Source organism: Saccostrea cucullata, unplaced genomic scaffold, assembly GCF_032062105.1.
Source record: "Saccostrea cucullata isolate Sc308-1 unplaced genomic scaffold, CSIRO_AGI_Scuc_v1 ctg1632, whole genome shotgun sequence".
NCBI classification, from domain to species: Eukaryota; Metazoa; Mollusca; class Bivalvia; order Ostreida; family Ostreidae; genus Saccostrea; species Saccostrea cuccullata.
Genome location: NW_026918776.1, coordinates 39,355 through 66,115, shown reverse-complemented (window position 1 = coordinate 66,115; position 26,761 = coordinate 39,355). Strand labels below are relative to the sequence as shown.

The window sequence follows — 26,761 nt, the reverse complement described above, 5'->3', positions numbered from 1 at the left end:
AGATAACAACCACAGCCAGAGGTACACAACTTAAAGGTTATTACAACCACACACAAGGTAACAACCACAGGTGAACAACATCAGGTGAACAACCACAGATTAACAACATCAAGTTATTACAACCACACACATAAGGTGACAACCATAGGTGAACAACCTCAGGTGAACAACCACAGGTTAATACAATTAAAGGTGAACAACATCAGGTTAATACAACCACAGGTGAACAATATCAGGTGAACAACCACAGGTAAACAAATTCAGGCAATCTGATATCCTTTGATCCACTCACATGTGATCGCTACACAAGGACCTGAAGGAACCCCATCTCCTGGTGACCTTTCTTATAAAATTCATTAAAATTTTGATCAGTCAGAGAGATTGTACTTAAGCATTAGTACACATGCACCATCAGAAGTAAGCAGATAGAAAAGGGATATTGTGTGTAGTATTGTGATTGTAATATTGTGTGTTACATTAGTCACAGTAAGTACTTTTTTGTGTGAGGGTCTGTGAATCAAGATTGTGTGTGAACGTACTCAGATTTATCTAAAAACAGGAAAAAGTTCTCCTCATCAAAAGTCAAGTGGCCACCTAACTCTGCCACCACTTCCTGTCCCTGGGCTTTATATATCATCACGTGAATGCAGGGGCCGCATCAGGAAAGGACACTGTCACATGACTTTATATAAATAGCTAAATCTTCTTGTGAATGGGACTAATAGGTCTTAGGGGAGATTTGTATTTACAAGTCTACTCAAAGCAAAGATTCTTAAAAAGCTAATTGGATTTCCTTTATCCACTTGTCACCATTATTTATTCATGTTATCATAACATTAAATAACTACAAGTAGCTGATCAATTTTACATTTAAAATTTCACCAACCACAGACATCCATCAAATACCAAAGGCCTATGGGCCAGACAGCTCACCCGAATCACCTCTTCTGAATATTATCTCCTACCCACATGGACCATAGATATATTAATTTGAACAAATTTGAGGATGCTTACGTATTAATATGATTTATCATCATGATCATGACAATGTTGTTCTTGACAAGATTTTTTTCTTTTGTTCTTCATTGTTCTTTAATGTGGTCCTATCCAATCCCTGGAAAATCATAAACGTGAACCTACTTGATCTTACAATATTAACTTAATGATATCACCAATCATAGCCTTATTGTTCAGGAAAGAAAGAAATTTTTCAATATAAAACTTTCCCCAGCTGATATCCTATTGTGGCCCAACCCTCTCCTGAAGGCCATGAGATTTGGACCAATTTGAATCTCGTTCTGACTTATTTAGAATATTTGCAAATTAATACCGCTAATCTTGGTCCCGTTTATCTTGAAGATTTTTTTAGAGAAATTTCCCAGGGAACAAATAGCTCTTACTATTCAGCCCAAAGGCACTTTTTTGTATACTGGGCACCCTTTCTTATTTTTACCACACAAACGCATACAAATAAGTAGGGGTACCTCGTATACCAAACAAGTGCCTGTGAATAGTGTGATACAGCCCTTGTAAATAGAGCAACAGAATAATAATAAATGGACATACAACTCGAACTCCCAATATAACTTCTTCCTGCATTGTCAGTTTGTACCAGGAATGGAGAGCTGGAACCAAAAACACAGATTTGAACGACTCAGCTTCCTCAAAGCACACTCCTAAAACTGATTTAGAAGTTATCCATTTTGACACTATAGTTCACACAAGGACATATATATTAAAGGTTTCAGACACCAAACAGGTAAACTGCAGCCTGGAGAAGTATACCAGTCTTATACTGAAGGTTTTCTCCATCATATAAAACTTAAAACTAAAATGCTGCTGTACCATTTATAGTGGCCATCCACGACAGGATAGTAAGAATAAGTTTTTGAACTGTGTCTCGGATTAAGAGCCCTTTTCCACAGTTAGAATATGCAATGTACCAAATTGGTGTGGATCTGCTCCCAAATGGTTTAGATTAAGTATGCAAAAAGCAGCTACACTGAAAATAACAACAACCAAGTTAATTGTATCAAACTTTTTGAGATTTTGTATGCCTTTTAAAACCTAAACAATAATCCATATCAAGATGAAAACTCATATTCTCAATGTTTTCTTCTCGCTTTGAATTTACATGACAAGTTGAAATTTGAATACTCTGCATTGTTCATAGTAAATTCACTGAGTTATCCACCTTGTTTATTTAGCTACAATGCCCATACAATGAAACAAGTTATCTAGACAGTAAACTGGTCTATATTATAAGTGAGCTTAGGCCAAAAAAAATAATAGTCTTGTTTCCTGCTACCAGCCAGAAAAAAATAGGGTAGGTAGGTAGGAAAATTATTTTATTTTTTAGTTTTATTTTATTTTTTCCACATATTTTTGGATATGAACTACTACAAAACCAAAATGAATATGTCATAGCTAGGTCAATATTATCTTTTAAAATGAAATTCCATGTCTTTTGATGCACAACTCAAGTGGAAATTTATGAAAGTCCATATTTTAAACATATATTTCATGTAATACAACTTGAGTATATATTTTTTTCACTTTTGAAACATGAAATTCCTAAAATTTTGAAATTTTTCCCCAAAAGCTCAAAAAAAACTTAAGGGTCGGGTGCAAAAAAATAGGGTAGGTCGGGTAGCAGGAAACAAGACTATTTTTAGACGGGGTCACGTGACCCCGTCTTTTAGTTTACTCTCAGAGGCCTATAAATAGAAAACGGAAGCCGTGGTGATAACACATGAATTAAATCTACGCATACGAAAGAGTGCAGAAATTGTTTCGATCAAAACATAAACATTTTGTATCAAACTGAAGAAATTGATATGAATCTTTGTCTAACTCAACTAATAAAGTATTTTGATTAGGGATGTCAAATCGGTCAATTTTTAATACTCGGTTACTCGGACGTTTTTCCGATCGAGTACCCGGGTACTCGGTAAAAGTGTAAATAAATATGAACAAGTTAATTGATAACTGCAAAACATTGTAAACTCTTGTAGAAATTAAACCGATAGGAGGTTACCTGCAAATGCGTTGTAAAAATTATGACCACTTTGTAGCGGACGAAATTTAATCTAACATTTTTTTAAAGTTCAGTTTATTTATCAGATATATACGAGAAATAAAATATATGGTTCACAATGTTTTTGTTTAAAAAATAATCTGTTCCGTAATTGTAATGCAACTCTTAGGTGCGTTTGACGTCCAAGTGATAAGTTGTCTGAGCTACATGTACGGTATAAACTTGATCAAGTTATCCTATAACAGAGATTTATACGATCTTCGTACACTTTTTGATCCTAGATTTCATAAAATTACGATACGGTAAGTTGTAGTTTGGAGCAACGATGGACATAAGATTTTTAAAGCATTTGCCTTCAACCATTTGCATTAATTGGCATGTAATCAAACGCATCCATATCAACAATCGCACGTGCAATATTGCCTGTCTCTTTCCCCGGGAATTTGCGGCTTCTTCGAGAATTGACAAAATTATTTGATTTATATATTTAAATATAAATGACCTTAAACGATGTTCGATGAAAACAAATAATTAAAGCAAACTAAACATAAAGGTAGAAAACAGTCGAAGGTGAGAAAAGCCAGGTACATCAGGTGCTTGGTCACGATAATTACTGTATAAACACTGCCACAGGCGGTAACGGTCATTTAGAGGCGTAGGAAACCCTAATTACTGTATGTACAAGTGCTATGAACATTTTACGTTTTAAAACCGATGTTTTAATGCATTAATAAATAAGCTTAGAAATATTTAAAAATATACATCCGAGTAACCGAGTACCAGTTTTAGTATTCGATACTCGGACGTTCGATCGAGTACCCGGTTAACCGGGTACTCGTTGACATCCCTAATTTTGATAATTTAAAACTGAAAATATTAACTGTAAATAACACTAGTAGACAAAGTACTATCTTGCGTATTATTATGACTGTGTACGCATTATCCATTGTTTACTTCTGGAAAAATTATTAGTTCATACCTGATGAAATTCGGAGCAGTTCAGAAAGGTTTCCAGACAGCAATTGTTAAAATTTCTACTTCAAATCAAATTAAATGAAAAATGTGAATGTATATTATTCATAGTTTTGTTTTTAGTATGTTAATGAAAAAATAAAGTTGTTATTAAAACTCGTAAAAAAAAAATCACATTATTTTGTGAAATCTAGCATGAAGATTATTTTGACCCCGTCTTTCAATACTGTCTCAGTATTTTGATTTATTTTGGCCTTAGCAAGTCACAAAGCGCCACTCGTAACTACTAGCTCTAATGTCACAATGCCTGGGCAAAGAGAAAATTTGTACTACGGCTCATTTGTTCAATAGAATTTTTTCTGCAATGACAACAAAGTTCAACAAAAAATAACCTTGCCTTGATTTGATTCATATATATTTTGCAGATATGCGATGAATAGTAAAAGGGTTAAAAAAAACATTCTTTAATAAATTCAACACTGTTCAGCCTTCAAATTGGCAATGTATGAACTCATAAACGACGTCATGTGATGTATGTGAAGTGCAGTTTTGAAGGAATGGGTCTAAAATCTAAATATGCTACACCGAAAAAGGTATCTTCACGCCCCCTAATGCCTAGATCGTCGATCAACATATTATCTCAATTTTAACAAAATAACATTCTATTTAAAAACAAACATGCTAAATGCATTGTTGATAAAAATTTAAAATAGACATCACATTGTACAATGTACACAAAATCAGTATGGATTGTTCGAAGGGTTGGCTTAATGAAAAGTTCTGAAAGGGAAGGGATCTTTTTTTTTTTAAAATACTTCCTGGCTCGATATATTTCTACAGTAACCATATGACTTCTTTTTCAATGTAACTCATTCATAAAACACAGTTTTTGCTTGAAGACAGGATCTGGTGTTTTAGAGTGTTCAGAATCGATATCATCAATATCATATGCATTTTTTAATCCGAAACGCTGTGCAAAACCAGGTAACCCTTCAACATATTTAGCATTCTTCTCCATCTGTGTTCAGAAGCTGGGACATTTGAGTGCACTGTATAAACAACCTTACCTAGATCCCTCCTTTGGCAAGTGAATCCATCACATTATCGTGAATTTGATGAAAATTATCTTCTACAGATGACAGAATGGATAGATTACAAACGCATCAGTGACCTTTAATCTGAACCGGAAGTACTTTATTGTGAATATTGTTCCCCGAACCCGAGGTAAAGAACCAATTTTGACTCAAAACTAAGATTAAAAATTGAAATATTTTCATGCGACAATTTTAAACCATATGTGGCATTATTTTTTTTAAGTTACAGATAATCAAAATTAGAAAAAAATATTTGTTTCGAATTATATATATATATTTTTATTTTATTCGTATAATTTGAAAAAAAAGTGACACAAGCCATGCATATGTAGTTAAAACAAATATATATATAGTCACATAGATTTTCTTATACTTCAAAAAATGCATCACGTAGATAAAGTTACAAATATTTCTTGTTGATTTTAAAATCTGCTGGATTAAGAATTTCATAGGATTATACATGTATTGTTAAAAAGTGTACAATATTCACTGCGTAGTTGTTTGTAAAGAGGAAATACAAATAATAAAAAAAAAAAAAATGATGTTCATCATCAACAACAGTTTGACAATTCATACAAGTATAAATCAATTAACATAGAATTTTCCTGTTATTTACACATAAAATAAACCGCGCTTCAAAGATATCAAAAATATTTTAAATTAAAAACAATGGTTTTTATACCCCCGCTTGAAAAGTGGGAGGGTATACTGTAATCGGTATGTCCGTCCGTCCGTCTAGCTGTACGTCTACCTGTTTGTACGTCCGTCTGTTACACTTTGGGGTACCCATCTCTTATCCGCAACTCCTCTTATACCACTGAGTGAAATTTAATGAAACTTTCACAGAATCTTTAAATATTAATTACATATTTCCATTGTGCACCTCCTATTTTATGTTTTGATCCGACACATATTTTGGGTTTCCTGGCCACAGCAAAACATGGACTTTGCCATTTTAATGATATGGGAGGCGGGTGGGGGGTGGGGGGGGTATCATTTAGTGAGCTCGTCACAGTAACTCTAGTTTATAGCTCAGATGCACAATATATTAATCAAAATACTTGAAGTTTTCCGGGTTTTTTTTTTTTACTATTTTTATATTTTACTTGCCCGTAAAATATCAAAATCGTAAAAAAGCCTGGAAAACGTCAGGTATTTCAGACCAACCACGTATTTGTATAGATAATTTTATTTTCCTATTTTGGGCCCAGAGGGCATAAAGGTTTTTTTTTTACAATGATAGAGTAGAAAGTTCTAAAAGAAAGGTTACAAACATAAACACACATGTATACACGTATACATGCATATGTCTTATACAATCGATGAAAGTAACACATATCTTATATAATCCATGAAAGTAACTGTAGATGCAGAAGTTGGGATTATCAAATCGCTAACTAACATGTGATGGAAAATATGTATAATTTGTATATATACACTGTGTATAGTTTTAAGCATTTCAAATTAAGTTTTTGGTTTCTTTTCTTTTTTTCAGTTCTTACAAACGGACTTGTAAAAAAATGACACAAAGTCTTGTTCCACATGAAATTTTTTTTTTCTCCATTTTTAGAGGAATCGAATATCCATAAATACACCCTTGTATATCGACATTTTACGTTTTTGGGTTTCCCGGCCACAGCAAAACATGGGACTTTGCCATTTTGATAATATGGGAGGCGGGTGGGGGGGGGGGGGGTAATTTCATTTGAAATCATTGAAATCATTCAAATATTCCTATATATTCTGCAAAACGATTTTCTACGTACATATGCAAGTGATAAGTAAAAATTGTTACATAAGTACGGGATTCTCACGATGTCATAGAAAAAAATGAAGTAATCAGGTTTATCATATAGTTTTATTGTTGTGTTAACGTTCTCTTATCCATGTAAAATATTGGAATATGAAATGAATTACTATAGCAAATGTGTAAGAATCTGTGATATCTTTATTCAAGTTCACATAACAAGTCAACATATAAATGGCAATAACTATTGTTACAAGTATAATTGAAAATACGCTACAATCCGTCTTTTCCTTAAACTTCAATCACATGCCAATAGACCCTTTTCCTATGACATATTTTGCCTAGGAGTTATTCCCCTTAGCCGCCATCTTGTAGGGCAAAGTAGTGAATTTACCTCTTTGAGCAACCAATTTTTAATATGCATGCAAGAAATATATGTTGGAAAATATTTACAATTTTAAAATCATGAATTAATAGAAGCCTTGACAAACGTATATTCAAAAGAAAAATAGTGTTATCTTTATCTCATTAACCAGTATAACAAATTGAACTTGGTTGAATAATGAAGGGAACTGGATATGTTGCCCTACAATATGGCGGCTAAGGGGAATAACTCCTAGACAAAATATGTCATAGGAAAAGGGTCTATAAAGGAATTGATGCGGAGTAATATTCTTAATCACAAAAGGGTCCAGTCTTGTATTCCACCATATTTCAAGATAAGACTGCACAAATATATACATCGACTATTGCTTCCACACTATTTTAATTACAAGAAAATTTTACAGAGCCCAGATTCGAATATCTGAAACCTAATTCTCAATAGTGTTCATCTTCTTCTTCATCCTATAATTGTAGTTCTGCTGAACACGTTATTACAGGTGACGTAAATATAGTTAATGGGGTCAAAGGCTGGTGAAGGTCTCGAAGGATGTAACTGATGTCCCTAAGTTACACTATCAAAACTTAGAGTTAATGCCTAGTTGCCCACCGTCTCAAATACTAGTATGTGCTGCCAGCAAATCACATGTCCAGTTGGTGACCCTGGAAATACTTAGGTAGCTGAGTGACAGTGGCAAAAGGCGAGTCTCCAGCGCCTTTAAATTACTAGAACCTCTGACTAAGGGAAGGAAAACCCCAACAGAAAGTCACCAGTCCTCCGAGTCAAGGGGGTTTTGCGCAAGGATAGCAACCCTACCATGTAAAACAACAAGCGCTACACAAACGCAATAAAGATTGAATCAAGAGTTCTCAAATTTTGGAAGAGAAGGTTCCCCAAATGCACGCCTTGTGGTGATACACAGAGACAGAAGTAAACTACAAGACTGGAAAGTTAACCCTTCTCAGACCCAGAAACATCAGCATTGGAACTTGGAGCGTAAGGATCTTGTACGAAGCAGGGAAAACAGCGCAAACTGCAGCAGAGACGTAAAAACTATAGATACAATCTGACACTGCTCGGCATATGAGACAAGATGGATTCAATCAGGACAGTGCAGACTTACTACTGGTGAATTACTCCTCTATTCCGGACATGAAAAAGAAAATTCACCGCATTCCCAAGGAGTTACATTCATGCTATCCAAAACAGCAAGGGAAGCATTAATAGGCTGGAAAGCACATGGCCCAAGGATCATAAAGGCATCATTTAAAACAAAACAAACGGATTAGCACAAATATTATACAATGCTATGCTATGCTCCAATAAATGATGCAGAGGAAGAGGCAAAAGATAAGTTCTACAACAGACTTCAAAGACACCTGTAGAGAAAGAGATATTACCATCATCAGAGTAAAGGGAGACCTTAATGCATAAACTGGAAATGTTAACACCGAATACAATGGCGAGGTCATGGGACAACATGGATTGGACCAAATGAATGAAAATGGTGAAAGATTAGCAAACTTATGTGCATTCAACAAACTAGTTATTGGTGACACTTTATTCCAACATAAAAGAATCCACAAAGTCACCTGGGTATCACCAGACCAGTAACAGAAAATCAGATAGATCATAATATATCAATAAAAAGTTTAGAAGATCTTTGTTGGGGAACGGGGTCGAACAGGCAGCAAATGTAGCCTCAAATCATCATCTACTGACAGGCAGCTTCAAACTGAAAATGAAAACAGGAGGAAACTCACAGAGAATAAGATATAACACAAGGTTTCTCCAAGATTCACAAATCTTATACAAGAGTACAAGACTGCGGTGAAAAACAAGTACCAGGCCCTACAGGAAATAGGTGAACTAACAACAGTTGAAGATCATTGGAAAAGGATAAAAGAGACCATCACCACCAGCTGCCATGAAATATTTGGAGTAAAATAGTACCATCATAAAGACTGGATCACAAATGACACACTTAAGAAAGTACAGTAGAGGAAGGATAAGAAGGCCGTGGTCAATTCAAGCAAAACAAGAGCTGAAAAAGCTAAGGCATACAAAGAGTATGCCGAGGCCATCAAGAGAACAAAGCAAAGTATTAAAGCTGACAAAAGAAGGGACATCGAGGGACTAGTAACAGAAGCAGAACAAGCTGCAAAAGTAGGAAACCTGAAAGATGTGTATGACATCAAAAAGAAGCTAGCTGGGAAGTGAAGTAAACAAGAAAGGCCAGTGAAAGACAAAACAGGGACACAACTACAAGGGGAAGAAGAACAAAGAAGGAGATGAAAAGAACATTTTAACTTTTCTATCGTCAACTTCCCTTACAAATGCAGCAATATACCTTCATCTTCTGCATACGGGGTTTATATATCTCAGTTGATTCGATACGCAAGAGCATGCTCTACGTATGATCGAACAATTTCTAAAACCAAGAATTTCAGCTGTCTCGTTTAAAATCATCATTTCGTAAGTTCTATGGTCGATACAATGGCCTTGTCAGCAAATACATTTAGTTAAATGCTGACTGACGTTTTTCTTACTTATTGATAGTCCATTATTTATACACTGAATTGACAACGGATTTTTTCGTTATTTCCCGAACATGACAAGGAGCACACGGCGGGTGTGACCGGTCGGCAGGGGATGCTCACTCCTCCGTGGCACCTGATCCCACTTCTGATGTTTCGGAGGTCCGTGTTTGCTCTGCTCCTATTTTGTATTGTTTTATGGACCTTTGATCTTGGATACTGTTCGTAATCTCCATATGTTTCATTTGAAGAATTGTTAAATAGGCCTGTTACACTTAACCCTCCTAAATACACCAGTAGATGAAGACCTAGACGGGGTACCTCCTACTAAGGAGGAAATCAAAATAGCATTAAAACAGATGAGGAGTGTCAAGTCAGAAGGGCCTGATAATATTCCAACCGAGGCACTTAAAGCTGATTGTGACAACTCAGCCAACATACTCCACCCGCTTTTCCTGAAAATATGGGAAACAGAAACAATCCCCAGAAGAATGGAAAGAAGGATACCTCATCAAGCTTCCAAAAAGGGAGACAAACTTTAGAGGAATAGCACCGTTGGATGTTCTACGGAAGGTATTTAATAGGATCATAATGAACAGAAGTTACGTGACATAAAAGCTGGATTTTGTAAAAATAGATCTTGTACGGACCATGCAGAAAGCAACTTTGCGCATTTTCATCGAGAAATGTGCTGAATGGAACTCCTCCCTTTATGGAGGCTTCATAGATTATGAGAAAGCCTTTGACAGTGTTGAAAGGGAGACAATATGGAAACCTCTGCGACATTATGGAGTTTCTTGTAAACTGGTAAATATCATCCGCAACTCTTATGAACACCTGACATGCAGGGTCATACATGGAGGACAACTGACGGAACCATTCGAAGTAAAAACAGGAGTTCGTCAGGGATGTCTTTTGTCACCCTTTCTGTTTCTTCATGCAATAGACAGAATAATGAATTCATCCACAGACAATAGAAGAAACGGATTACAATGGACACCATGATCACAGCTAGACGACCTAGAATTTGCGGGTGACCTGACACCTCTATCACATACCCAGGCACAAATGCAGGAGAAAATTACAATAGTGGCAGAAGCATCAGCACAGATATAGGACTCAACATCAATATCGCAAAGATCCTAAGGACAAACACACCATCACATCACCATTTTGTATAGAAGGTCAGGAAATAGATGAAGTAGAACATTTCACCTACCTTGGCAGTATAGTGGACCAACAAGGAGGAACAGAAGCTGACATAAAGGCAAGAATAGGTATGACCAGAGTAGCATTCCAGCAAATTGGAAACATCTGGAAGACCATGGGTATAACAACATGCACCAAAGTTAGGCTTTAAACACCAATGTTGAACTTTTGCTTCTCTATGGTCATGAGACATGGAGGATGACTGTTGCCACAATAAACAGGATTCAGACATTTGTCAACTCTTGTCTGAGACGCATCCTCCAGATTAGATGGTCCGACAAAATATCTCCAATCTGTGGCAAAGAACAAACCAAGACCCTATAGAAGCAGAAATAATGCAGAGAAGGTGGATGTGGATAGGACTACCCCAGGCAAGCCACATAAGAACATCACAAGGCAAGCCCTATCCTGTAACCCACAAGGAAAACGTAAGAGAGGGAGGCCAAAGAACACCTGACGGAGAGATTTGGAGACACATGTGAAAAGACAGGCACGTAGCATCGATTTTGAAAGTGGGGGAGGAGGGGGGCAGCCACGGAATTTTTTTTACTTACCTGAAAAAGTTGACAAGCCAAAAAAAAAAGAGGAAAATTGCCCAATGTCGAAAATCCTATTTCCTTTCAGTATCAATTTTTTAAGCTTATAATACTATATTCCCTTCATATTACTTTACTTTAGTATAAAGTGGGGGGGCCAACCAGCCTTTCAATGAACATTTTCAATAGTAAAAGTATTGTTGGCAAAAAAAGTGGGGGGCCAGGCCCCCCTGGCCCCCCTGTTGCTACGTGCATGAAAGAATGGGAAGAACAGGAAGGAGGTAGAAAGCATTGCTCAGGATAGAGGGGCCTGGAGGACAGCGGGCTATGCCCTAAAAGCGGTAGCAGGCATAAATGAAGTAAGTTAGTAATGAGGATCTTAAATCATTGATTTTAAAAGGGCCTAAATTTAGGGAATCCTAGTCTTTTACCCAGCGTCAATTTCAAACATATAATGGATTCCGTTGAAGATTACGCCAGACGATGGACAAAACATGAAAAAGAAGACCTTGTCAGGTTGTCAGAATGGAAATCCCAACCTTACATACAACATTCCCACGATAAATTTAAGTCCAGGCTTTTTGATATAATTGACAGCTGCCTTTTCAATAAAAATGGAACTTTTTTTTTACCTTGTCAATGGTCATTTGCAATTTTTTTTTTTTTTGTTAAAAACATTCTGATTGTACGCACAAGTACTCTGAAGTTGATAGTAAAAAGATACTTGAATTTCTTGTTGACAATTATATACCGGTATGTAGAATTTCCATGGATACCAAATGCGCCCGAATACAAGCAGACTTATTTTTGTATTCATATGAAGCAGAATTTCTCCAAATTCATGAAAAAAAAAGAAAAAAAGAAAACAGTTGTTGCGGCCTTCAACTCGACATTTACATTGTAGATATCTCGACGACGTATTGTCAGTCAACAATGGTAATTTCCATCCTTATATCGATAGAATATATATATCCAGGTGAGCTTGAAATAGAAGATACCACAGAACTGTTTCATATTTGGATATTTTACTTGCGAAAGACGTTAATGGCAATCTAACAACCAAGCTTTATGATAAACGTGGCGACTTTAACTTTTCCATCGTCAACTTTCCTTACTTATGCAGCAATATAATATACCTTTGTCAACTCCACAAGGGGGTTCATATCTCTTAGTTGATGCGAGAGCATGCTCTACATATGAACATTTTTTAAAACAAGGTAAATTATTGACATACGAGTTGCTGAAACAAGAATATCAACAGTCTCGTTTTATGGTCGATACAATGACGTTGTCAGCAAATACAATTTATCTTTCAATAAAATGCTAAATGAAGTTTTTCTGTTTCACGGATGAATTCTTAGGCCATTATATACATATTGACGGATTTTTACGTTATTTGTCGATTATGACAAAGAATACACGGCGGATGTGACCGGTCGGCAGGCGATGCTAGCTCCTCCATGGCACCTGATCCCACCTCTGACGTCTTATTTCTGAAGTCTATGTTTGCAATGTCCCAATGAACTTTTGAGCTTGCATACAATTCGTTATCTCCAAATATCCAGAGAAAGAGTTAATTCCCTTTGCACGTGAGAATCTATTTGGATTTGAAAAATAGGACTACTTTACATTTCCCGAGAAATTGATTGGTTTGGTCAAAGCTAGTATTGTGTATATAGGGTCGGATGATTAACTCATATAGTAGAACCCGCAAGTGCTGTGAATTTTATTTTATCCTTGGGGGGAAAAAATTATATATGAAATTGCGGCGGCCATCCAAAAATTATATCATAAAAGATAAATGACAATTAGGGAAAAAAAAAATAAAAAAAAATTGCTGAAAAAATCGAGAGAAAATAGATTATCTCATAAATTTGATTTTTTAAACGAAATACTAGCTATAGTAGGTGATGAATTAAACTAAACGTGCTCCTTTCTTTCTTTTCACTTAATGATAGATTTTCTGACAGGTCATTGTATCGCCCATAGAACTTGCGAAATGATGCACCAAAATAGACTGCTGATATTTTTGTTTCTTTAACTTGTTTGTCAATAGTTTGTCTCGTTTTAGAAAATGATCAGGCGTAGATTAAACTCTTGGTATCATCTGAGAGACATTAATCACATTTGCTAGTGATTAGGATACTAGTATATTGTTAAATAATTATAGGACGTTGACAATTGAAAAGTTCTTGCACATGAAAGTCATCAAATTTATCATAAAGCTTTGTTGTAAGGTAACTTTTTAAGTCTTTTTCTAGTAAAATATCCGAATATGAAACAGATGTGTCAGACTCTGTGGTATATTTCATTTCAAGCTTACTCTGATATATCAGTAGGTGGGTGTGACCGGTCGGCAGGGATGCTCATTCCTCCACCTGATCCCACCTCTATATTTTGGAGATCCATTTTTGTTTCGCTCCTATTTTGTGACGGTTAATAGACTTTTGAGCTCGAATTCTGCTTGTTATATCCACATATTACATATGAATAGTAGTAATAATTATTAACAAATCAAATGTCGTTGATAAATCTAAATGTGTGCTTTCTTCTTTTCATGTATAAAATTGTGAATAAATTCTGCTTCATATGAATTCAAAAATAGACCTGCTTATGATGGAACACAGTCGCTATCCTTTGGAATTTCAGACAGATTATTGAAAAACTAGGTCTCCAAATCATGCATAGCTAATTTACATTTGATTGAAAAACTCCAGCACCTTTTTAAGAAGGATATGGAGATAACGAACAATATTCAATATCAAAATCCATAAAACAATACAAAGTAGGAGCAGAGCAAAACTCCTTATGCAGGTGATGAAGGTACTGCATAAGTAAGGGAAGTTGATCATGAAGAGCGATAGAAAAGTTAAAGTTGTCACGTTTATCATAGGCTTGGTTGTTAGATTACCATTAATTTTTTTTTATGTAAAATATCCAAGTATGAAACAAATGCGTCAGATTCTGTGGTATATTTTATCTCAAGCTCACCAGAATATATTGTATCGACGTAGGAATGTAAAATATCATTGTTAATTGACAATACGTCGTCGATATATCTAAATGTCGAGTTGAAGGCCACAGCAAGTGTTTTCTTCTTTTCACGCATAAGATTCTGCACAAATTCTGCTTCATATGAATATAAACATAGGTCAGCTAATAATGGAGCGCAATCGGTATCCATGGGAATTCCTATAGATTGTTGGAAGATCTGGTCTCTCGTAGATATTGTCAAAAACCCAAGAATCTTTTTGATATCAACTTCAGAGTACTTGTGTGCAATCAGAATGTCTTTTGACAAAATAATTTTGCAAATGACTAATGACCAGGTAAGTAAATTTACGAGTTCCATTTTTACTGAAAAAAAAACAGCTGTCAATGGATTCAAAAAGCCTGGACTTTAACTTTTCATGTGTGTGTGGGGGGGGGGGGGGGGTGTGTGGGGGGGGGGGGGGGGGGGCTGGTTGTATATAAAGTGGAAGAGTCGTAAGTTTTTAAGCTATTGATTTTGATAAAATCTTGCGATTTCAAATCGTCCAAAAGTTCTTTGGAATTTTTGAGTATCCACATCTGATTTACACCACTTCTTGAATACATGTATATTGTTGCACAGTGCTCTTGAAGCTTTTTTCCTTCATTTCTGTCAATATCTTGGTGAGGAGTAAAAAAAGACGCTTGGTTGAACATTTACTGAAACTCGCAATGTATCTTTGTTTGTACGGATTCTTATGAAGTTTCGGAATCCAATATGGTAGTTCAAATTCATTTTGGTTCTTCGGGATATCAAACATATTCAAAACTGACATATGATTTTGAAGAATATCTGCCTTAAAAACCTTTAAGGGAACTATAACTAGAAGTTGTAGAATTAAATCCAAGTTCTTCTAAAATACATGCAATTAATATAATGAGCCTTACAAACGAGGACAAGACAATGTTGTTACCTGCTTTGTCAGCAGGGACCAGTGCGTACTGATCATGTAATCTATCTCTTTCATTCTTTTTTCCCTTCAATTCAATTCTTTATTTCATTACGTCATATGGAACATCAGATAATTACATGTATTATAAAGAAGGTATACATATATTTTAATCTTTCAGTTATATAATAAATGTTTATAATACATATCATGTGCTACAAACAATTTAATAAATCTATTTTTCGTAGTGAAGCACTGAACAAAAATTTACCCAATTTAGACAATTCTTTGACATTTTTAACATTTAACAATTGTATTAATTTATTAAAGACACTAGGTTTTTTAAACAAATTAATACTGTTTGAATTCTGAGATCTTAATATACAGGACATTTTATTATAAAATGGAATTCATCCTCTACATCATTCAAGTCACATAATAAATATATTCTGTTATTTCTATTTTCATTAACATTACTTTCTTCAACCCTTAATTTATAACTAGACAATCTAAAGCTTTTGATACATTTTTTCTATGTATGTTTAATATTTTTTTGATAAATATTTCTGTAAACAAAAATGGTCTATAATATGTTGATACAGCTCAGTAGACATCTTAATACTATGAAGGATTTCTTGACGATACACATCACAGAATCTTTGCTTAACTATATAATGTATTCTCTAGGAGTGTCAAAGTTTTGGAACAAGAGATCACTTAAACCAAGCTTATCAAATTCATTTCAATTTGATCGCAGGAAGTATTTAAGATATTTCAAACTGACGTATGAGTTTCAAGAATCCCCTCTTTAGAAAAGGAGCTATGTATATTTAAGTTAAATTGCCATTTTTTAGAATTAAATCCTAGTTCCTCTACTTTAAAATACAATTAATTTTAAATAATGAGCCTTACTATCAAAGACAATGTTGTTTCCTACTCTGTCGGCTGGGACCAGTATATACAGTTGTACTGATCTAGTTGTCCATCTAATACTTTTAGATTATCTATATAAGTCCCCCCCACCCCCACCCCCACCCCCCCCGCTCTTTCCCATCATGACAAGGAGGCTGAGGGAGCACAGGCCGGGCAGGTGTGGCCTGACTGCAGGGGATACTCACTCTTTCATGGCACCTATAATGTTATACATCTAAAGTGGATTTCTGTTTCAAAACTGTTTAAACCATTTATCAGTCCCCCATGATTTGTAGTTGGATATGATTTTTATGCAACTCCTTGTGTGTTGTTCATCCCATCGCTAAGGTCCGGGGATAAAAATAAACGCAACTCGTTGGAAAAATTTCATATAGAACCAACTACAAATCATGGGTGATCCAATATGTGATATCTAAATCAAAGAATCTTTTAAACACAAGTGAACACAAAGATAATAACTTCAACAATTATTTACTGCCACAAACGACTGTTTTATCGTGGCCTCTTATTAAATGAAAAATATTTCTCAGTATACATGTAGTCCGTATGTAGCCAGAAAATCAAAACAAATACCTGACAGTTATTTTCTGCGAATTTTATCAAATGTTTAGTTTAACTTTTTCATCTCGAGCTCCATAGGCAGTATTTTTAGAAAAATTGAAAGTTTCTTTTTCAAAATTTTGATTAGATTGATCGATCCTGGTTTGCATTTCATGATAGTAAAAAAATTGTGTTGTATTTTTAGCTCACCTGAGCCGAAGGCTCACGTGAGCTTTTCTGATCAAAATTTGTCCGTTGTCTGTCGTTGTTGTCGTTGTCGTCGTCGTCGTAGTCGTTGTCGTTGTAAACTTTTCACATTTTCATCTTCTTCTCAAGAACCACTGGGCCAGTTTCAACCAAACTTGGCACAAAGTATCCTTAAGTGCAAATTTGTTCAGGAAAGATGAAAAAAATTAATGGCATTTTTAAAAAATCTTCTTCTCCATGTGAAATCATGTGGAAGCCTCAGGTAGTGTAGATTCAAGTTTGTTCAAATCATGACCCCCGGGGCAAGGGTGGGGCCAAACTGGCCGACCCAAGTTTTACATAGGAATATATAAGAAAAATCTTTAAAAATCTTCTTCTCAAGAACCACTGGGCCAGGAAAGATGAAACTCATGTGTATTCATCCTCAGGTAGTGTACATTCAAGTTTGTTCAAATGATGACCCCTGGGGCAAGGGTGGGGCCAAAATGGCCGACCCAAGTTTTATATAGGAATATATAGGAAAAAATCTTCTTCTCCAGAACCACTGGGCCAGGAAAGATGAAACTCATGTGGAATCATCCTCAGGTAGTGTAGATTCAAGTTTCTTCAAATCATGACCCCCGGGGCAAGGATGGGGCCAAAATGGCCGACCCTAGTTTTACATAGGAATATATAAAAAAAAATCTTTAAAAATCTTCTTCTCCAGAACCACTGGGCCAGGAAAGATGAAACTCATGTGGAATCATCCTCAGGTAGTGTAGATTCAAGTTTGTTCAAATCATGACCCCCGGGGCAAGGGTGGGGCCAAAATGGCCGACCCAAGTTTTACATAGGAATATATAGGAAAAATCTTTAAAAATCTTCTTCTCCAGAACCACTGGGCCAGGAAAGATGAAACTCATGTGGAATCATCCTTAGGTAGTGTAGATTCAAGTTAGTTCAAATCATGACCCCCGGGGCAAGGATGGGGCCAAAATGGCCGACCCAAGTTTTACATAGGAATATATAGGAAATATCTTTAAAAATCCTTCTCAATTACCACTGTGCCAGGAAAGATGAAACTGATAGGGAAGCCATCCTCAGGTAGTTTAGACTCAAGTTTTTTCAAATCATGACCCACGGCCCTGGGGATAGGGTGGGGCCAAAGTGGCCTACCCAAGTTTTACATAGGGATATATAGGGAAACCTTTTAAAATCTTCTTTTCATGTACTTCAAAGCTATGATTAGTGATACCCGGGGTATTTATATGGAATCATCCTCAGGTAGTGTAGATTCTAGTTTGTTCAAATGATGAACGCCTGAAGGGGGGGGGGGGGAGTAAATTCAAGTCCAATGTGCTCAGGTGAGCGCTGTGGCCCCTGGACCTCTTGTTGATAAGTTACTTTGGCTAAAGTATACTCATCAGCTATTGCTGCTGAAGCGATATGGCCCCTTCATGTATAGTAGGGTGTGTTATTTTCTACATCTATATCATGCTAACTCAAATGCATCGCAAGTATACAGTATACAGCATGGGGAAAAAAATACTTGGCGTAATATCTTTGTAATAAGACGAAAAAAAAAAAAAGTATACAGTATACTATTGTCATCCCAGATATGTAACTACATACAAGAATATTAAGAGTAGGGCTGGTGGGACCTTTGTTACAACGCACTTTGAAAAATTACGCACTTTGAAAAAAATTTTCAAAGTGCGTTAAATTTGGGACCAAATCAACACACTTTGAAAAAATAAAATTTCTTTTCAAAGTGCGTTAATATCGACCATATTAACGCACTTTGAAAAAATATGCATGGCTTGGTCAATATTCTTGCAAATCTTGGGTATGATAAATAATTGAACCTGTTTGATAACTCTTTGGTGATGAGGTCACTTCAGGATGTGAAAGTGAGCGATTTTGATTTTTCCATACTTTGAAAATTCTATCTCTCTTAAATGTTTTACTAAGTTTTGCAGTTTGCATGCATTTTATATGTAAACTAAAATTTATTGAAAGTTTTCAACTTCATACCAGTTATGCAAATACATATATTTGAGTGTAGTATAAGCATCGGTACAGGGAAGGGGGGTGTTAGGAACTCAAATGTTTTGCAAAGATATATAGGCATTGAAAATCGGGGCTTGCCTTTGAGGGGGTCTCCACTTTCAATTTGCTATCGACGACTATGTACAAGGTATAAAAAAAAAAGTTGGGCTGAGAGACCTTCTACTCGCCTTCTCCTTGTTCCCAATGAGATTTAATGAATACATGTAAATTAAAATGAATTTTCGAAAGATATAATCAATAAAAGTTGATTCTCTCAATTACTAAAATCTAAGTATAGAGCTTTTTGTTTTATACATATTTTTTTCAAAGTGCGTTATATGTCCCAAGGTAAAAAATGTTTATGTACACTCTCAACGCACTTTGAAATATTTTTTCAAAGTGCGTTGAGTGTGTCCAAAATTTAACGCACTTTGAAAATTTTTTTCAAAGTGCGTAATCTTTTCAAAGCTAGTGATTTGCCACAGACCTTCCTCCTGTCTTCTCGTTCTCCATAAAGGGAGATCAATGAACGCACTTTGAAAAGTTTCCATAGCTTTGATTTTGTCCCAGTTTTGACACACTTTGTTTTGTTTTCAACGTGTGTATTTTTTATATATTCAAAGTGCATTGCCGCGACAGAAATACAAAAAAAAGAGACGAAATGAGTAAAATTATAGAAACGATTTCCCTCAGGGTATAGTCTACATTTGCACAAAATCTGTTGCTCTGGGATAAGGGTTAGGATAAGGGTTAGTGGCTACTTTAATTGTTCTTTCTTTCAGCAGTTGATAATTTTTTATAAATGATTCTGGAAGAATTAGTAGGCTAAATATTTCAGTATATTCCTTTGTTACTTTACGGACAACCCTCGTACATTAAATATCTTCTCGTTAGGACAACTGCAACAATTAATATAAAGGAGAGTTAGAGGAACTTGTAAATTAACGGAAAATGTTTTGATCCCTTTGTTCGTCAGAATATTCAGTGAAAACTTTACACCATAGGCACTGAAATGGTTCTGTAATATTTTTATGCCTTAGCTATAGTTTCTACTCATAAAGACTTAGTTAATGTTTTTTTTAAATACTTGCATCAAGTTTTCTAAGCGTATAACAGTAGCTAAAAGTACACAGGAAATACAAGGCAAAATATATTCAATTCAAAGAAAAAAAATAATTATGTAAGTAAATAAATCAATCAATCAAAACATATTTAAAATAAATAAATAAATAAATAAATAAATAAATAAATAAATAAATAAATAAATAAATAAATAAAATTAATAAATAGGTGATGGATTAATACATAAATCTATTTTTAGGTTTTCATAATTCGTTTTCAATTTTTTAAATTTTACATGCTCTATGATTTTAAATACATATAGGCCTATTTTATAGCAACTCGTCGAACTATGCCACTAATGAATGGTCCCCAGTCACGTGACAGGCTATGTTATTCGGAACCGCCATCTTGAAATACGTACGGCACATCCTCCCCTTTTTACGTTGCACGGAGAGGGTCTTAGACCAGAGAAGGGGGTCGTTTGGCCCTAGTATTCACATTAAGTGATCGGAAACACGATAATTTAACAGCAATGTCAAAACAAAGCATAATGGACCGCGTAACAGCGGCAAAACACAGCATTGCAGGCCAAGGATTGGCCAAGGTTGTGTGTAAAGCCACTACCGAGGAGGTGATGGGACCCAAAAAGAAACATTTAGACTGTAAGTACTGGTCAGCAGGGAGGTGTGAGTAGTTAGGGCATAGGTAGCAATTGAAGGTTTGTCCGTGGTCACCCGGATGTTACGTAATACGCAGTAGTTTGACATTTTCCAGTCGGAATACTGTCGGAGTACATGTGGGTTTTGCAGTGACAGGAGGCAGAATTGTTCGCCCCTGCTGCTTAATCAATGTTTCAACTCTGTATGCAACGCTGTCAAAATGGATTTTTGATAAATCGATGTACTTCAGTACCTGTTTTGCTTACAAACTCGTAGCAGCAATATTGTACAGATGTAGCAGGCTGAAAAGATGAAATGTGATGTTTCTGGGTCAGTTTTAGAGATCTATGTAAAAGTTGCATTTAAGTTTTCAATGGAAAATTAGTAAAATAACAATGTAGTTAATGAATGATATTTATAAACTGCATTTATAATTAAGCCAGGACATTTTTTCTTAGCCTCCCTCCCCCCCCCTTCCCCTGCCCAAGTTGCAATCTGCATATTTGTCATCATCGGATTGTCCGTAACAGTGTTTCAGCATGGGAATAATTTAAATTCATGTAAACTAGACAGGTGTTTTTCAGACTGTGGGTAGAGGAATTGGTTCCTCATTGCTAGAGTGTGTTCTTTTAGTATTAAAGTGTAGTTTATATAACACATTAACACAGTTATATCTTGACATATGTTTGAGATGGAGCATTTCAGGGGGGAAAAAAATGTTTATCATAAAGTGGCTCAAATTTCGAAGAAAGGTTTTTCTACATATCTAGGGTAGAGGAGTGTTAATTAGACCACATGTGTACTGTTCTAACATGGGCATCTTTTAATTATGGGTTTTGCCATTTGAATTTGTTTGTCCACATATGTCTTGTACCTTATTTATTTTTACTCACTTAACAGAGTTATCCTATCCATCCCCTGGACGCAGGAGGGCATTCAACAAAAAACGCCACTCTTGGCAATCACTGGAAACAACCTTCGAACAGCTCCAACCCAGTTCTTCTCTATCTCTTTCGATTTATTTTTTGCAGAAACAAAATGCATTTTGAAAGTATTGTTTTGATAAACATTTTATTTTCTTGAACATCAGTTGTTAATTGGAATATATTACAATATCCAAGAAAAGACTGTATCACCCAAAAAATTGCGGATAGTTGAAGACTTCTTATGTGGACACAGTGCTAGGAATTACACCATGCTCAGTCAATGTTACCCAAATGCACATATCTTGAAAATCTATGCAGTTTTAATTACACTCATTTCTGTGCTGGATGTTGCAACAGTATGTAACAGCAAGGGCAAGATTAGTCATGTAGATTTATCTAAATCATCTTTAGGTAGTATAACTTAACGTATGTTCAATCTGTGACCCCCAGGGGTAAGAGTGGTCACAATAGGTGATGAAAGTTTTACATAAAAGTATGTAAACCAGGAAAAATCTCTAATTAAAAGAGTTGCTGGAGTGGCACAGTGGTTAGAGCGTCTAATCTAGAGTCGCGAAGTAAGGACTAAGGAGTTGATCCTTATGTCAAGGGGTTGAATCCCACTGTTGGAATTGGAGACCAGTATAAACCGAGGTCCCGTGTTGCAGTAGGTGCTGGCCTGAAATAGATCCCTCTCTGCTCAATGGCCTAAGTGCTAAGTATAGGACTAAATTTGCAGCTGTCCGCCAACAAGTGGTGGCATCTGCATATGAGTGAAAAATTCTCGAGAGGGACGTTAAACTATATATAATTAATTAATCAATCTAATCAAAAGATCTTGTATTGAAACTAGGAAATGCATGATTATTCATATAGATATGGAAATTTTCTGAGGTAGACCAGTGATGATAAAATTTTGTTCAATTCGTGACATCCAGGGTTGGGTTGGCCCACTATAGGCAATCAGTGATTTATATAGGAATGAGACTGATGATGGCTTTACTTAATGTGACTCATGTGAGCATTGTGGTCCATGGGCATTTGAACATCTCTTGAAATGATCAATTTATTCATTAAATGAATTAACATAGTTATGACATAAAACTGTTCAAAGTTGATATTATTTTAGTATAATGAGACATTGCCCTGTAAGATTTGCATACTGTACATGCTGTATGATGCTTCACTCTGGGAAGGAAGCTGTGACTACGACAGACATGTTTTATCTGTTAGCTTCATTTTCCTTGTACCCATAAATAGGATTTTGTTAACCAATGTGCTGTTTAAAGTAGATTTTGATCCTTTATAATCTATAGATTGATTTTGTTCTTTGTTTACAATGAGTTAGGCGTCATTGTGAACTCGGGTTGAATTTAGATTACCCTGGATGTTTAAATCAAGTGTAGGGTTTTGTTTGGGTATCTGTGAATTATCTGATAATCAAGGGTTAAAATTGAAAATTGGCTGAAAAAAATGTTATTATCAAAATTTGTGTATATTTATTTGTATATTATCTGACAGAGATTTGCTGAACCTAGTAATCTTACACATTCGCAGTTTAACAACAAGTTTGTAGATAGGGAACATATTTGACCTGAACCTTAGTAAATATTAGGATGTTCTAAAAAAAAACGTATCAGCATTACAGATCAGTACTGCAGTCAGCATCATATACATTCTATAATTGAATGAGTGAGTCCTTTCGTGTTCATAGTCCATCATCTAAGACCAATACATCACAATAACCCACAGCTATGGAGTTGAGAGCCTGGAATTGTAAACAATGATACAGCCATATTAACCAGTAGGGTATCTCTATACTATACAGGATGCCCTGCAATGAATAATCAATCAATTGCTGATTCTTATATCATCTTTGTCAAACTGCAGGAAGCATTCCATGAAGCAGGCTATTAGACCAGGCTCCAGTGTATGGCACTAGTGCCGGAATGTAGCTGCAATATAGAGCTATTGATCTGTGGATGAAGACAGGGCCTGCTCTGTTTAGGGTTTTCAGTGAAGTTCACTGTTATTTATGGATTGAGGGCTCAGTTTATCTACTCTAGATCCAAACAAACAAAACATTACAATGAATCGGTTTTCAACTTTAATGGGATTTTGTTATGTCTGATGAGCATATCAAACCTGCTAATGTGACAAGATTACTAGGTTCAGCAAACTCTGTCAGATAATACACAAATAAATATACACAGGTATGATAATAACTTCTTTTCATGTTCCATCTAATTTTTAATTTATCAGTAATTATCAAATAATTCACAGATTCCCCAAATAAAACCAAACACTTGACTTTAACTTGAATGACCCAGACATATTACAATTTACTGACATAGACAGATGTTTATAAAGATGTAATAATCATGTATCATATTCACCTAAACAGGACACTGCCCAGTTATTAAGACCGGGAAGGTAATAAGGACACTGGTCAGATGGGATAGAATTATGGGTGTATATGTAAGATGTTTTATAGGTGTCATTGAGTTTATCTAGGTTTGTGGCACACAGTTTAAAGCTTTTCAGACATATATGAGAGAAGTGTCTTTAGTCTGGGGCGAAACCCCCCAACATCCACCCTTGTCCTTCTCATTCTTCTTATTGGAAACCCAGTCCTTGTTAAATTTTGGGTGTTTTCTGCTTTTATTTTATTTATCATGTTTACATAGGAAAGGTAATACTTGTATTGATAAGGACGTGAGACTTGATGACATTGTATTAAACCTGGGTCATATTTTGTTACTACATGTATATATAGAATAGTCTCAGGGGGTGGGGAAAGATTGCATGTTCACAGTTCTCCTGACAGAATTCCAGTGGTGCTGTGTCTCTTTGTGGGGCCCTCATAAGGGAGGAATCAATAGATCTCACTGAACAGGGAATATTCCACATTAATAATTCAGTCACTTTGTACTGTAGAATGATGTAACATGAATGGGATATGGAACCAGTTATCAATACATATAACTTCACTTAAGGACATACACAACGTACCCTACCTACTGATAATTTTCCAAGATATTCTAAATTTAAACTTATAATATCATTAAATGTTCTTAGACATTAAAAATATTGCACACAGGTCCTTCATTTAGTGGAACTCTTCAACTCCAAGGGAGAATCCAAAAAAGTTAAAACTACGTTGTGTATGACCTTAAACAACATGAATGAGGTCTACCATGTTTGCAATGGTAGAGATGAGGAAGGGGAAGGGGAGGGGGAGGAGATCATATCTACATACAATCAGCAGTACTTTTTGTTTTGGATATAAAAAAATTCATCCTAAGCTTAGCATATTTTTTTTTATATATCTCAACTGCTGAAAATGGTGGTGATAATTTATAATCATGACATATTAACTAACCAATAAAAAACACACCTATTTTAACCCACACAAGTGTACAACAATGTATAAGTTCCTCTTTCCTCCCAGACATTTTTATTAGGATCTACTCATTTCCTCTCTAGGCCTGCATAACTGACCCCCTTCCAATGCTCTCTTGTGGAGCCCTCTATGTTTCTGCCCCCAACCCAAGCTTTCATGCCAGAGTCTAACCTATTTCTCCTCCCAAGCCTTTAAACTAGAAACTCCATATTTCCCCCCTTTATCTTAACACTAAGTGTCCTACCTATTTCTCCTTCCCACCCTGTAAACAAGAACCCTAACTCTATCCCCCCCCACCACCACCACCAACACACATCCACATACTCCCCAATTCTTTCCACCAACTAATACCCCACTTATTTTCAAGCTCTAAAAACTTCTTCATATTTATTTCTTTGCTAGTGCACCATGTATACTGTTCTAGAGGCTGATGCAGCACCTTATAGGAATACCATGGCATTCTTTTGACTGTTGATGGAATGTTTATTTTACAGATAATTTCTACCTGAGAGTCAATTGTTAGTGTTCCATTGCTAGGTCAGAAGGATATCATATTTCATCATTTCATACTCCAGTTTAACATATTACAATTCAACTCTGATTAATATATGAACTAGTCTTTGCAGACAGCAGAAGGTGGTATTGTTGTCCTGGCTGACATTACCTTTCTTGTTTGGTTAATCTTCAGTAATGCTTTCTAATCAGTACAATAATGTTCAGGCCTAGAAAAAAAATATGTTTGTTTCCGCTTTCCCGACCGACCCTAATTTATAGTGCCGACCCTAAAATTTTTTTTAATGCTTTTGGCCCATGATGTGCAAGATTTCACCCAGGGAATTATAGTCTCCAACTTTGCAAGCTTTTCAAGACAGAAAGAAGTTTGGATCACCTTTCTATTATAAGTTTTAACTCACAAAAATGCTTGAAAACACCATTTCTTTTGTCATTATCATTAATGTTACTACTATACACGTTTTGATTAAAGAAGCAAAAAGAAAAAAAAAAAATTGCCTACCTACCTACCCTATATTTTTTCAGCCCGAAAGCGGAAACAAACTTATTTTTTTTCTAGGCCTCACCAGTTTACATCTATGATTCTTGATCATGCTGATGCGAATGAAATATGAATGGACAAGCAAAATAAATGATTTTTTTTTTTTTCATAAGTTAAAAAAAAGAATGTTAATCCAGATATTCATATATTTTTCTTGAATAATAATCAATTGTTATAGAAGTGAGATTTAATTTTTATGCCCCCTTTAAAGAAGGAAGGACATACTGATTTTCTGCTTTCTCTTGGTCAGTTGGTAGGTCTGTTTGTCCTCCAAGTTTCAGTTCATTTTCTTTGCGGAGGTTGAACACACTGAAATGAAATTTGGTATACAGATTTATCATAAGAATATCTAGGGCAAGTTCTGTTTTGGGTATAATTGCACCATTTTTGTCAGAGTTATGGCCCTTGGACTTAGAGAAAAATCCATTATTTGTAGTTTCTGTTTAATTATTTTCTTTGCATATAATGATGTACGTATGAGGGGCAGGGGGGGGGGGAGTTAAGTGTTTTACAATCAT

General features: G+C 35.5%; 2 protein-coding genes across 14 annotated transcripts in view; one reads left to right on the top strand and one right to left on the bottom strand.

Moving 5' to 3' along the window:
• The window catches only part of LOC134270922 (uncharacterized), a 38,521-nt gene extending 33,312 nt beyond the window's left edge, over nucleotides 1-5,209 (bottom strand). The window contains exon 1 of one of the 2 annotated variants that reach the window (XM_062753188.1): nucleotides 5,077-5,209. The gene's annotated coding sequence lies outside the window, so the exon portion shown is untranslated. Of the gene's footprint in view, nucleotides 1-1,845; nucleotides 1,867-5,076 lie in introns of those variants that run through there. The other variant, XM_062753205.1, reaches the window with a different exon arrangement.
• A 15,390-nt stretch (nucleotides 5,210-20,599) lies between these two features.
• LOC134270947 (phosphatidylinositol-binding clathrin assembly protein LAP-like) overlaps nucleotides 20,600-26,761 on the top strand; it is a 32,781-nt gene continuing 26,619 nt past the window's right edge. For all 12 annotated transcript variants that reach the window (XM_062753280.1, XM_062753221.1, XM_062753228.1 and 9 more), the window contains exon 1: nucleotides 20,600-20,866. In XM_062753280.1, coding sequence (XP_062609264.1) covers nucleotides 20,737-20,866 — 130 coding nt within the window. In that variant the 5' untranslated portion in view covers nucleotides 20,600-20,736. The remainder of the gene's footprint in view (nucleotides 20,867-26,761) is intronic.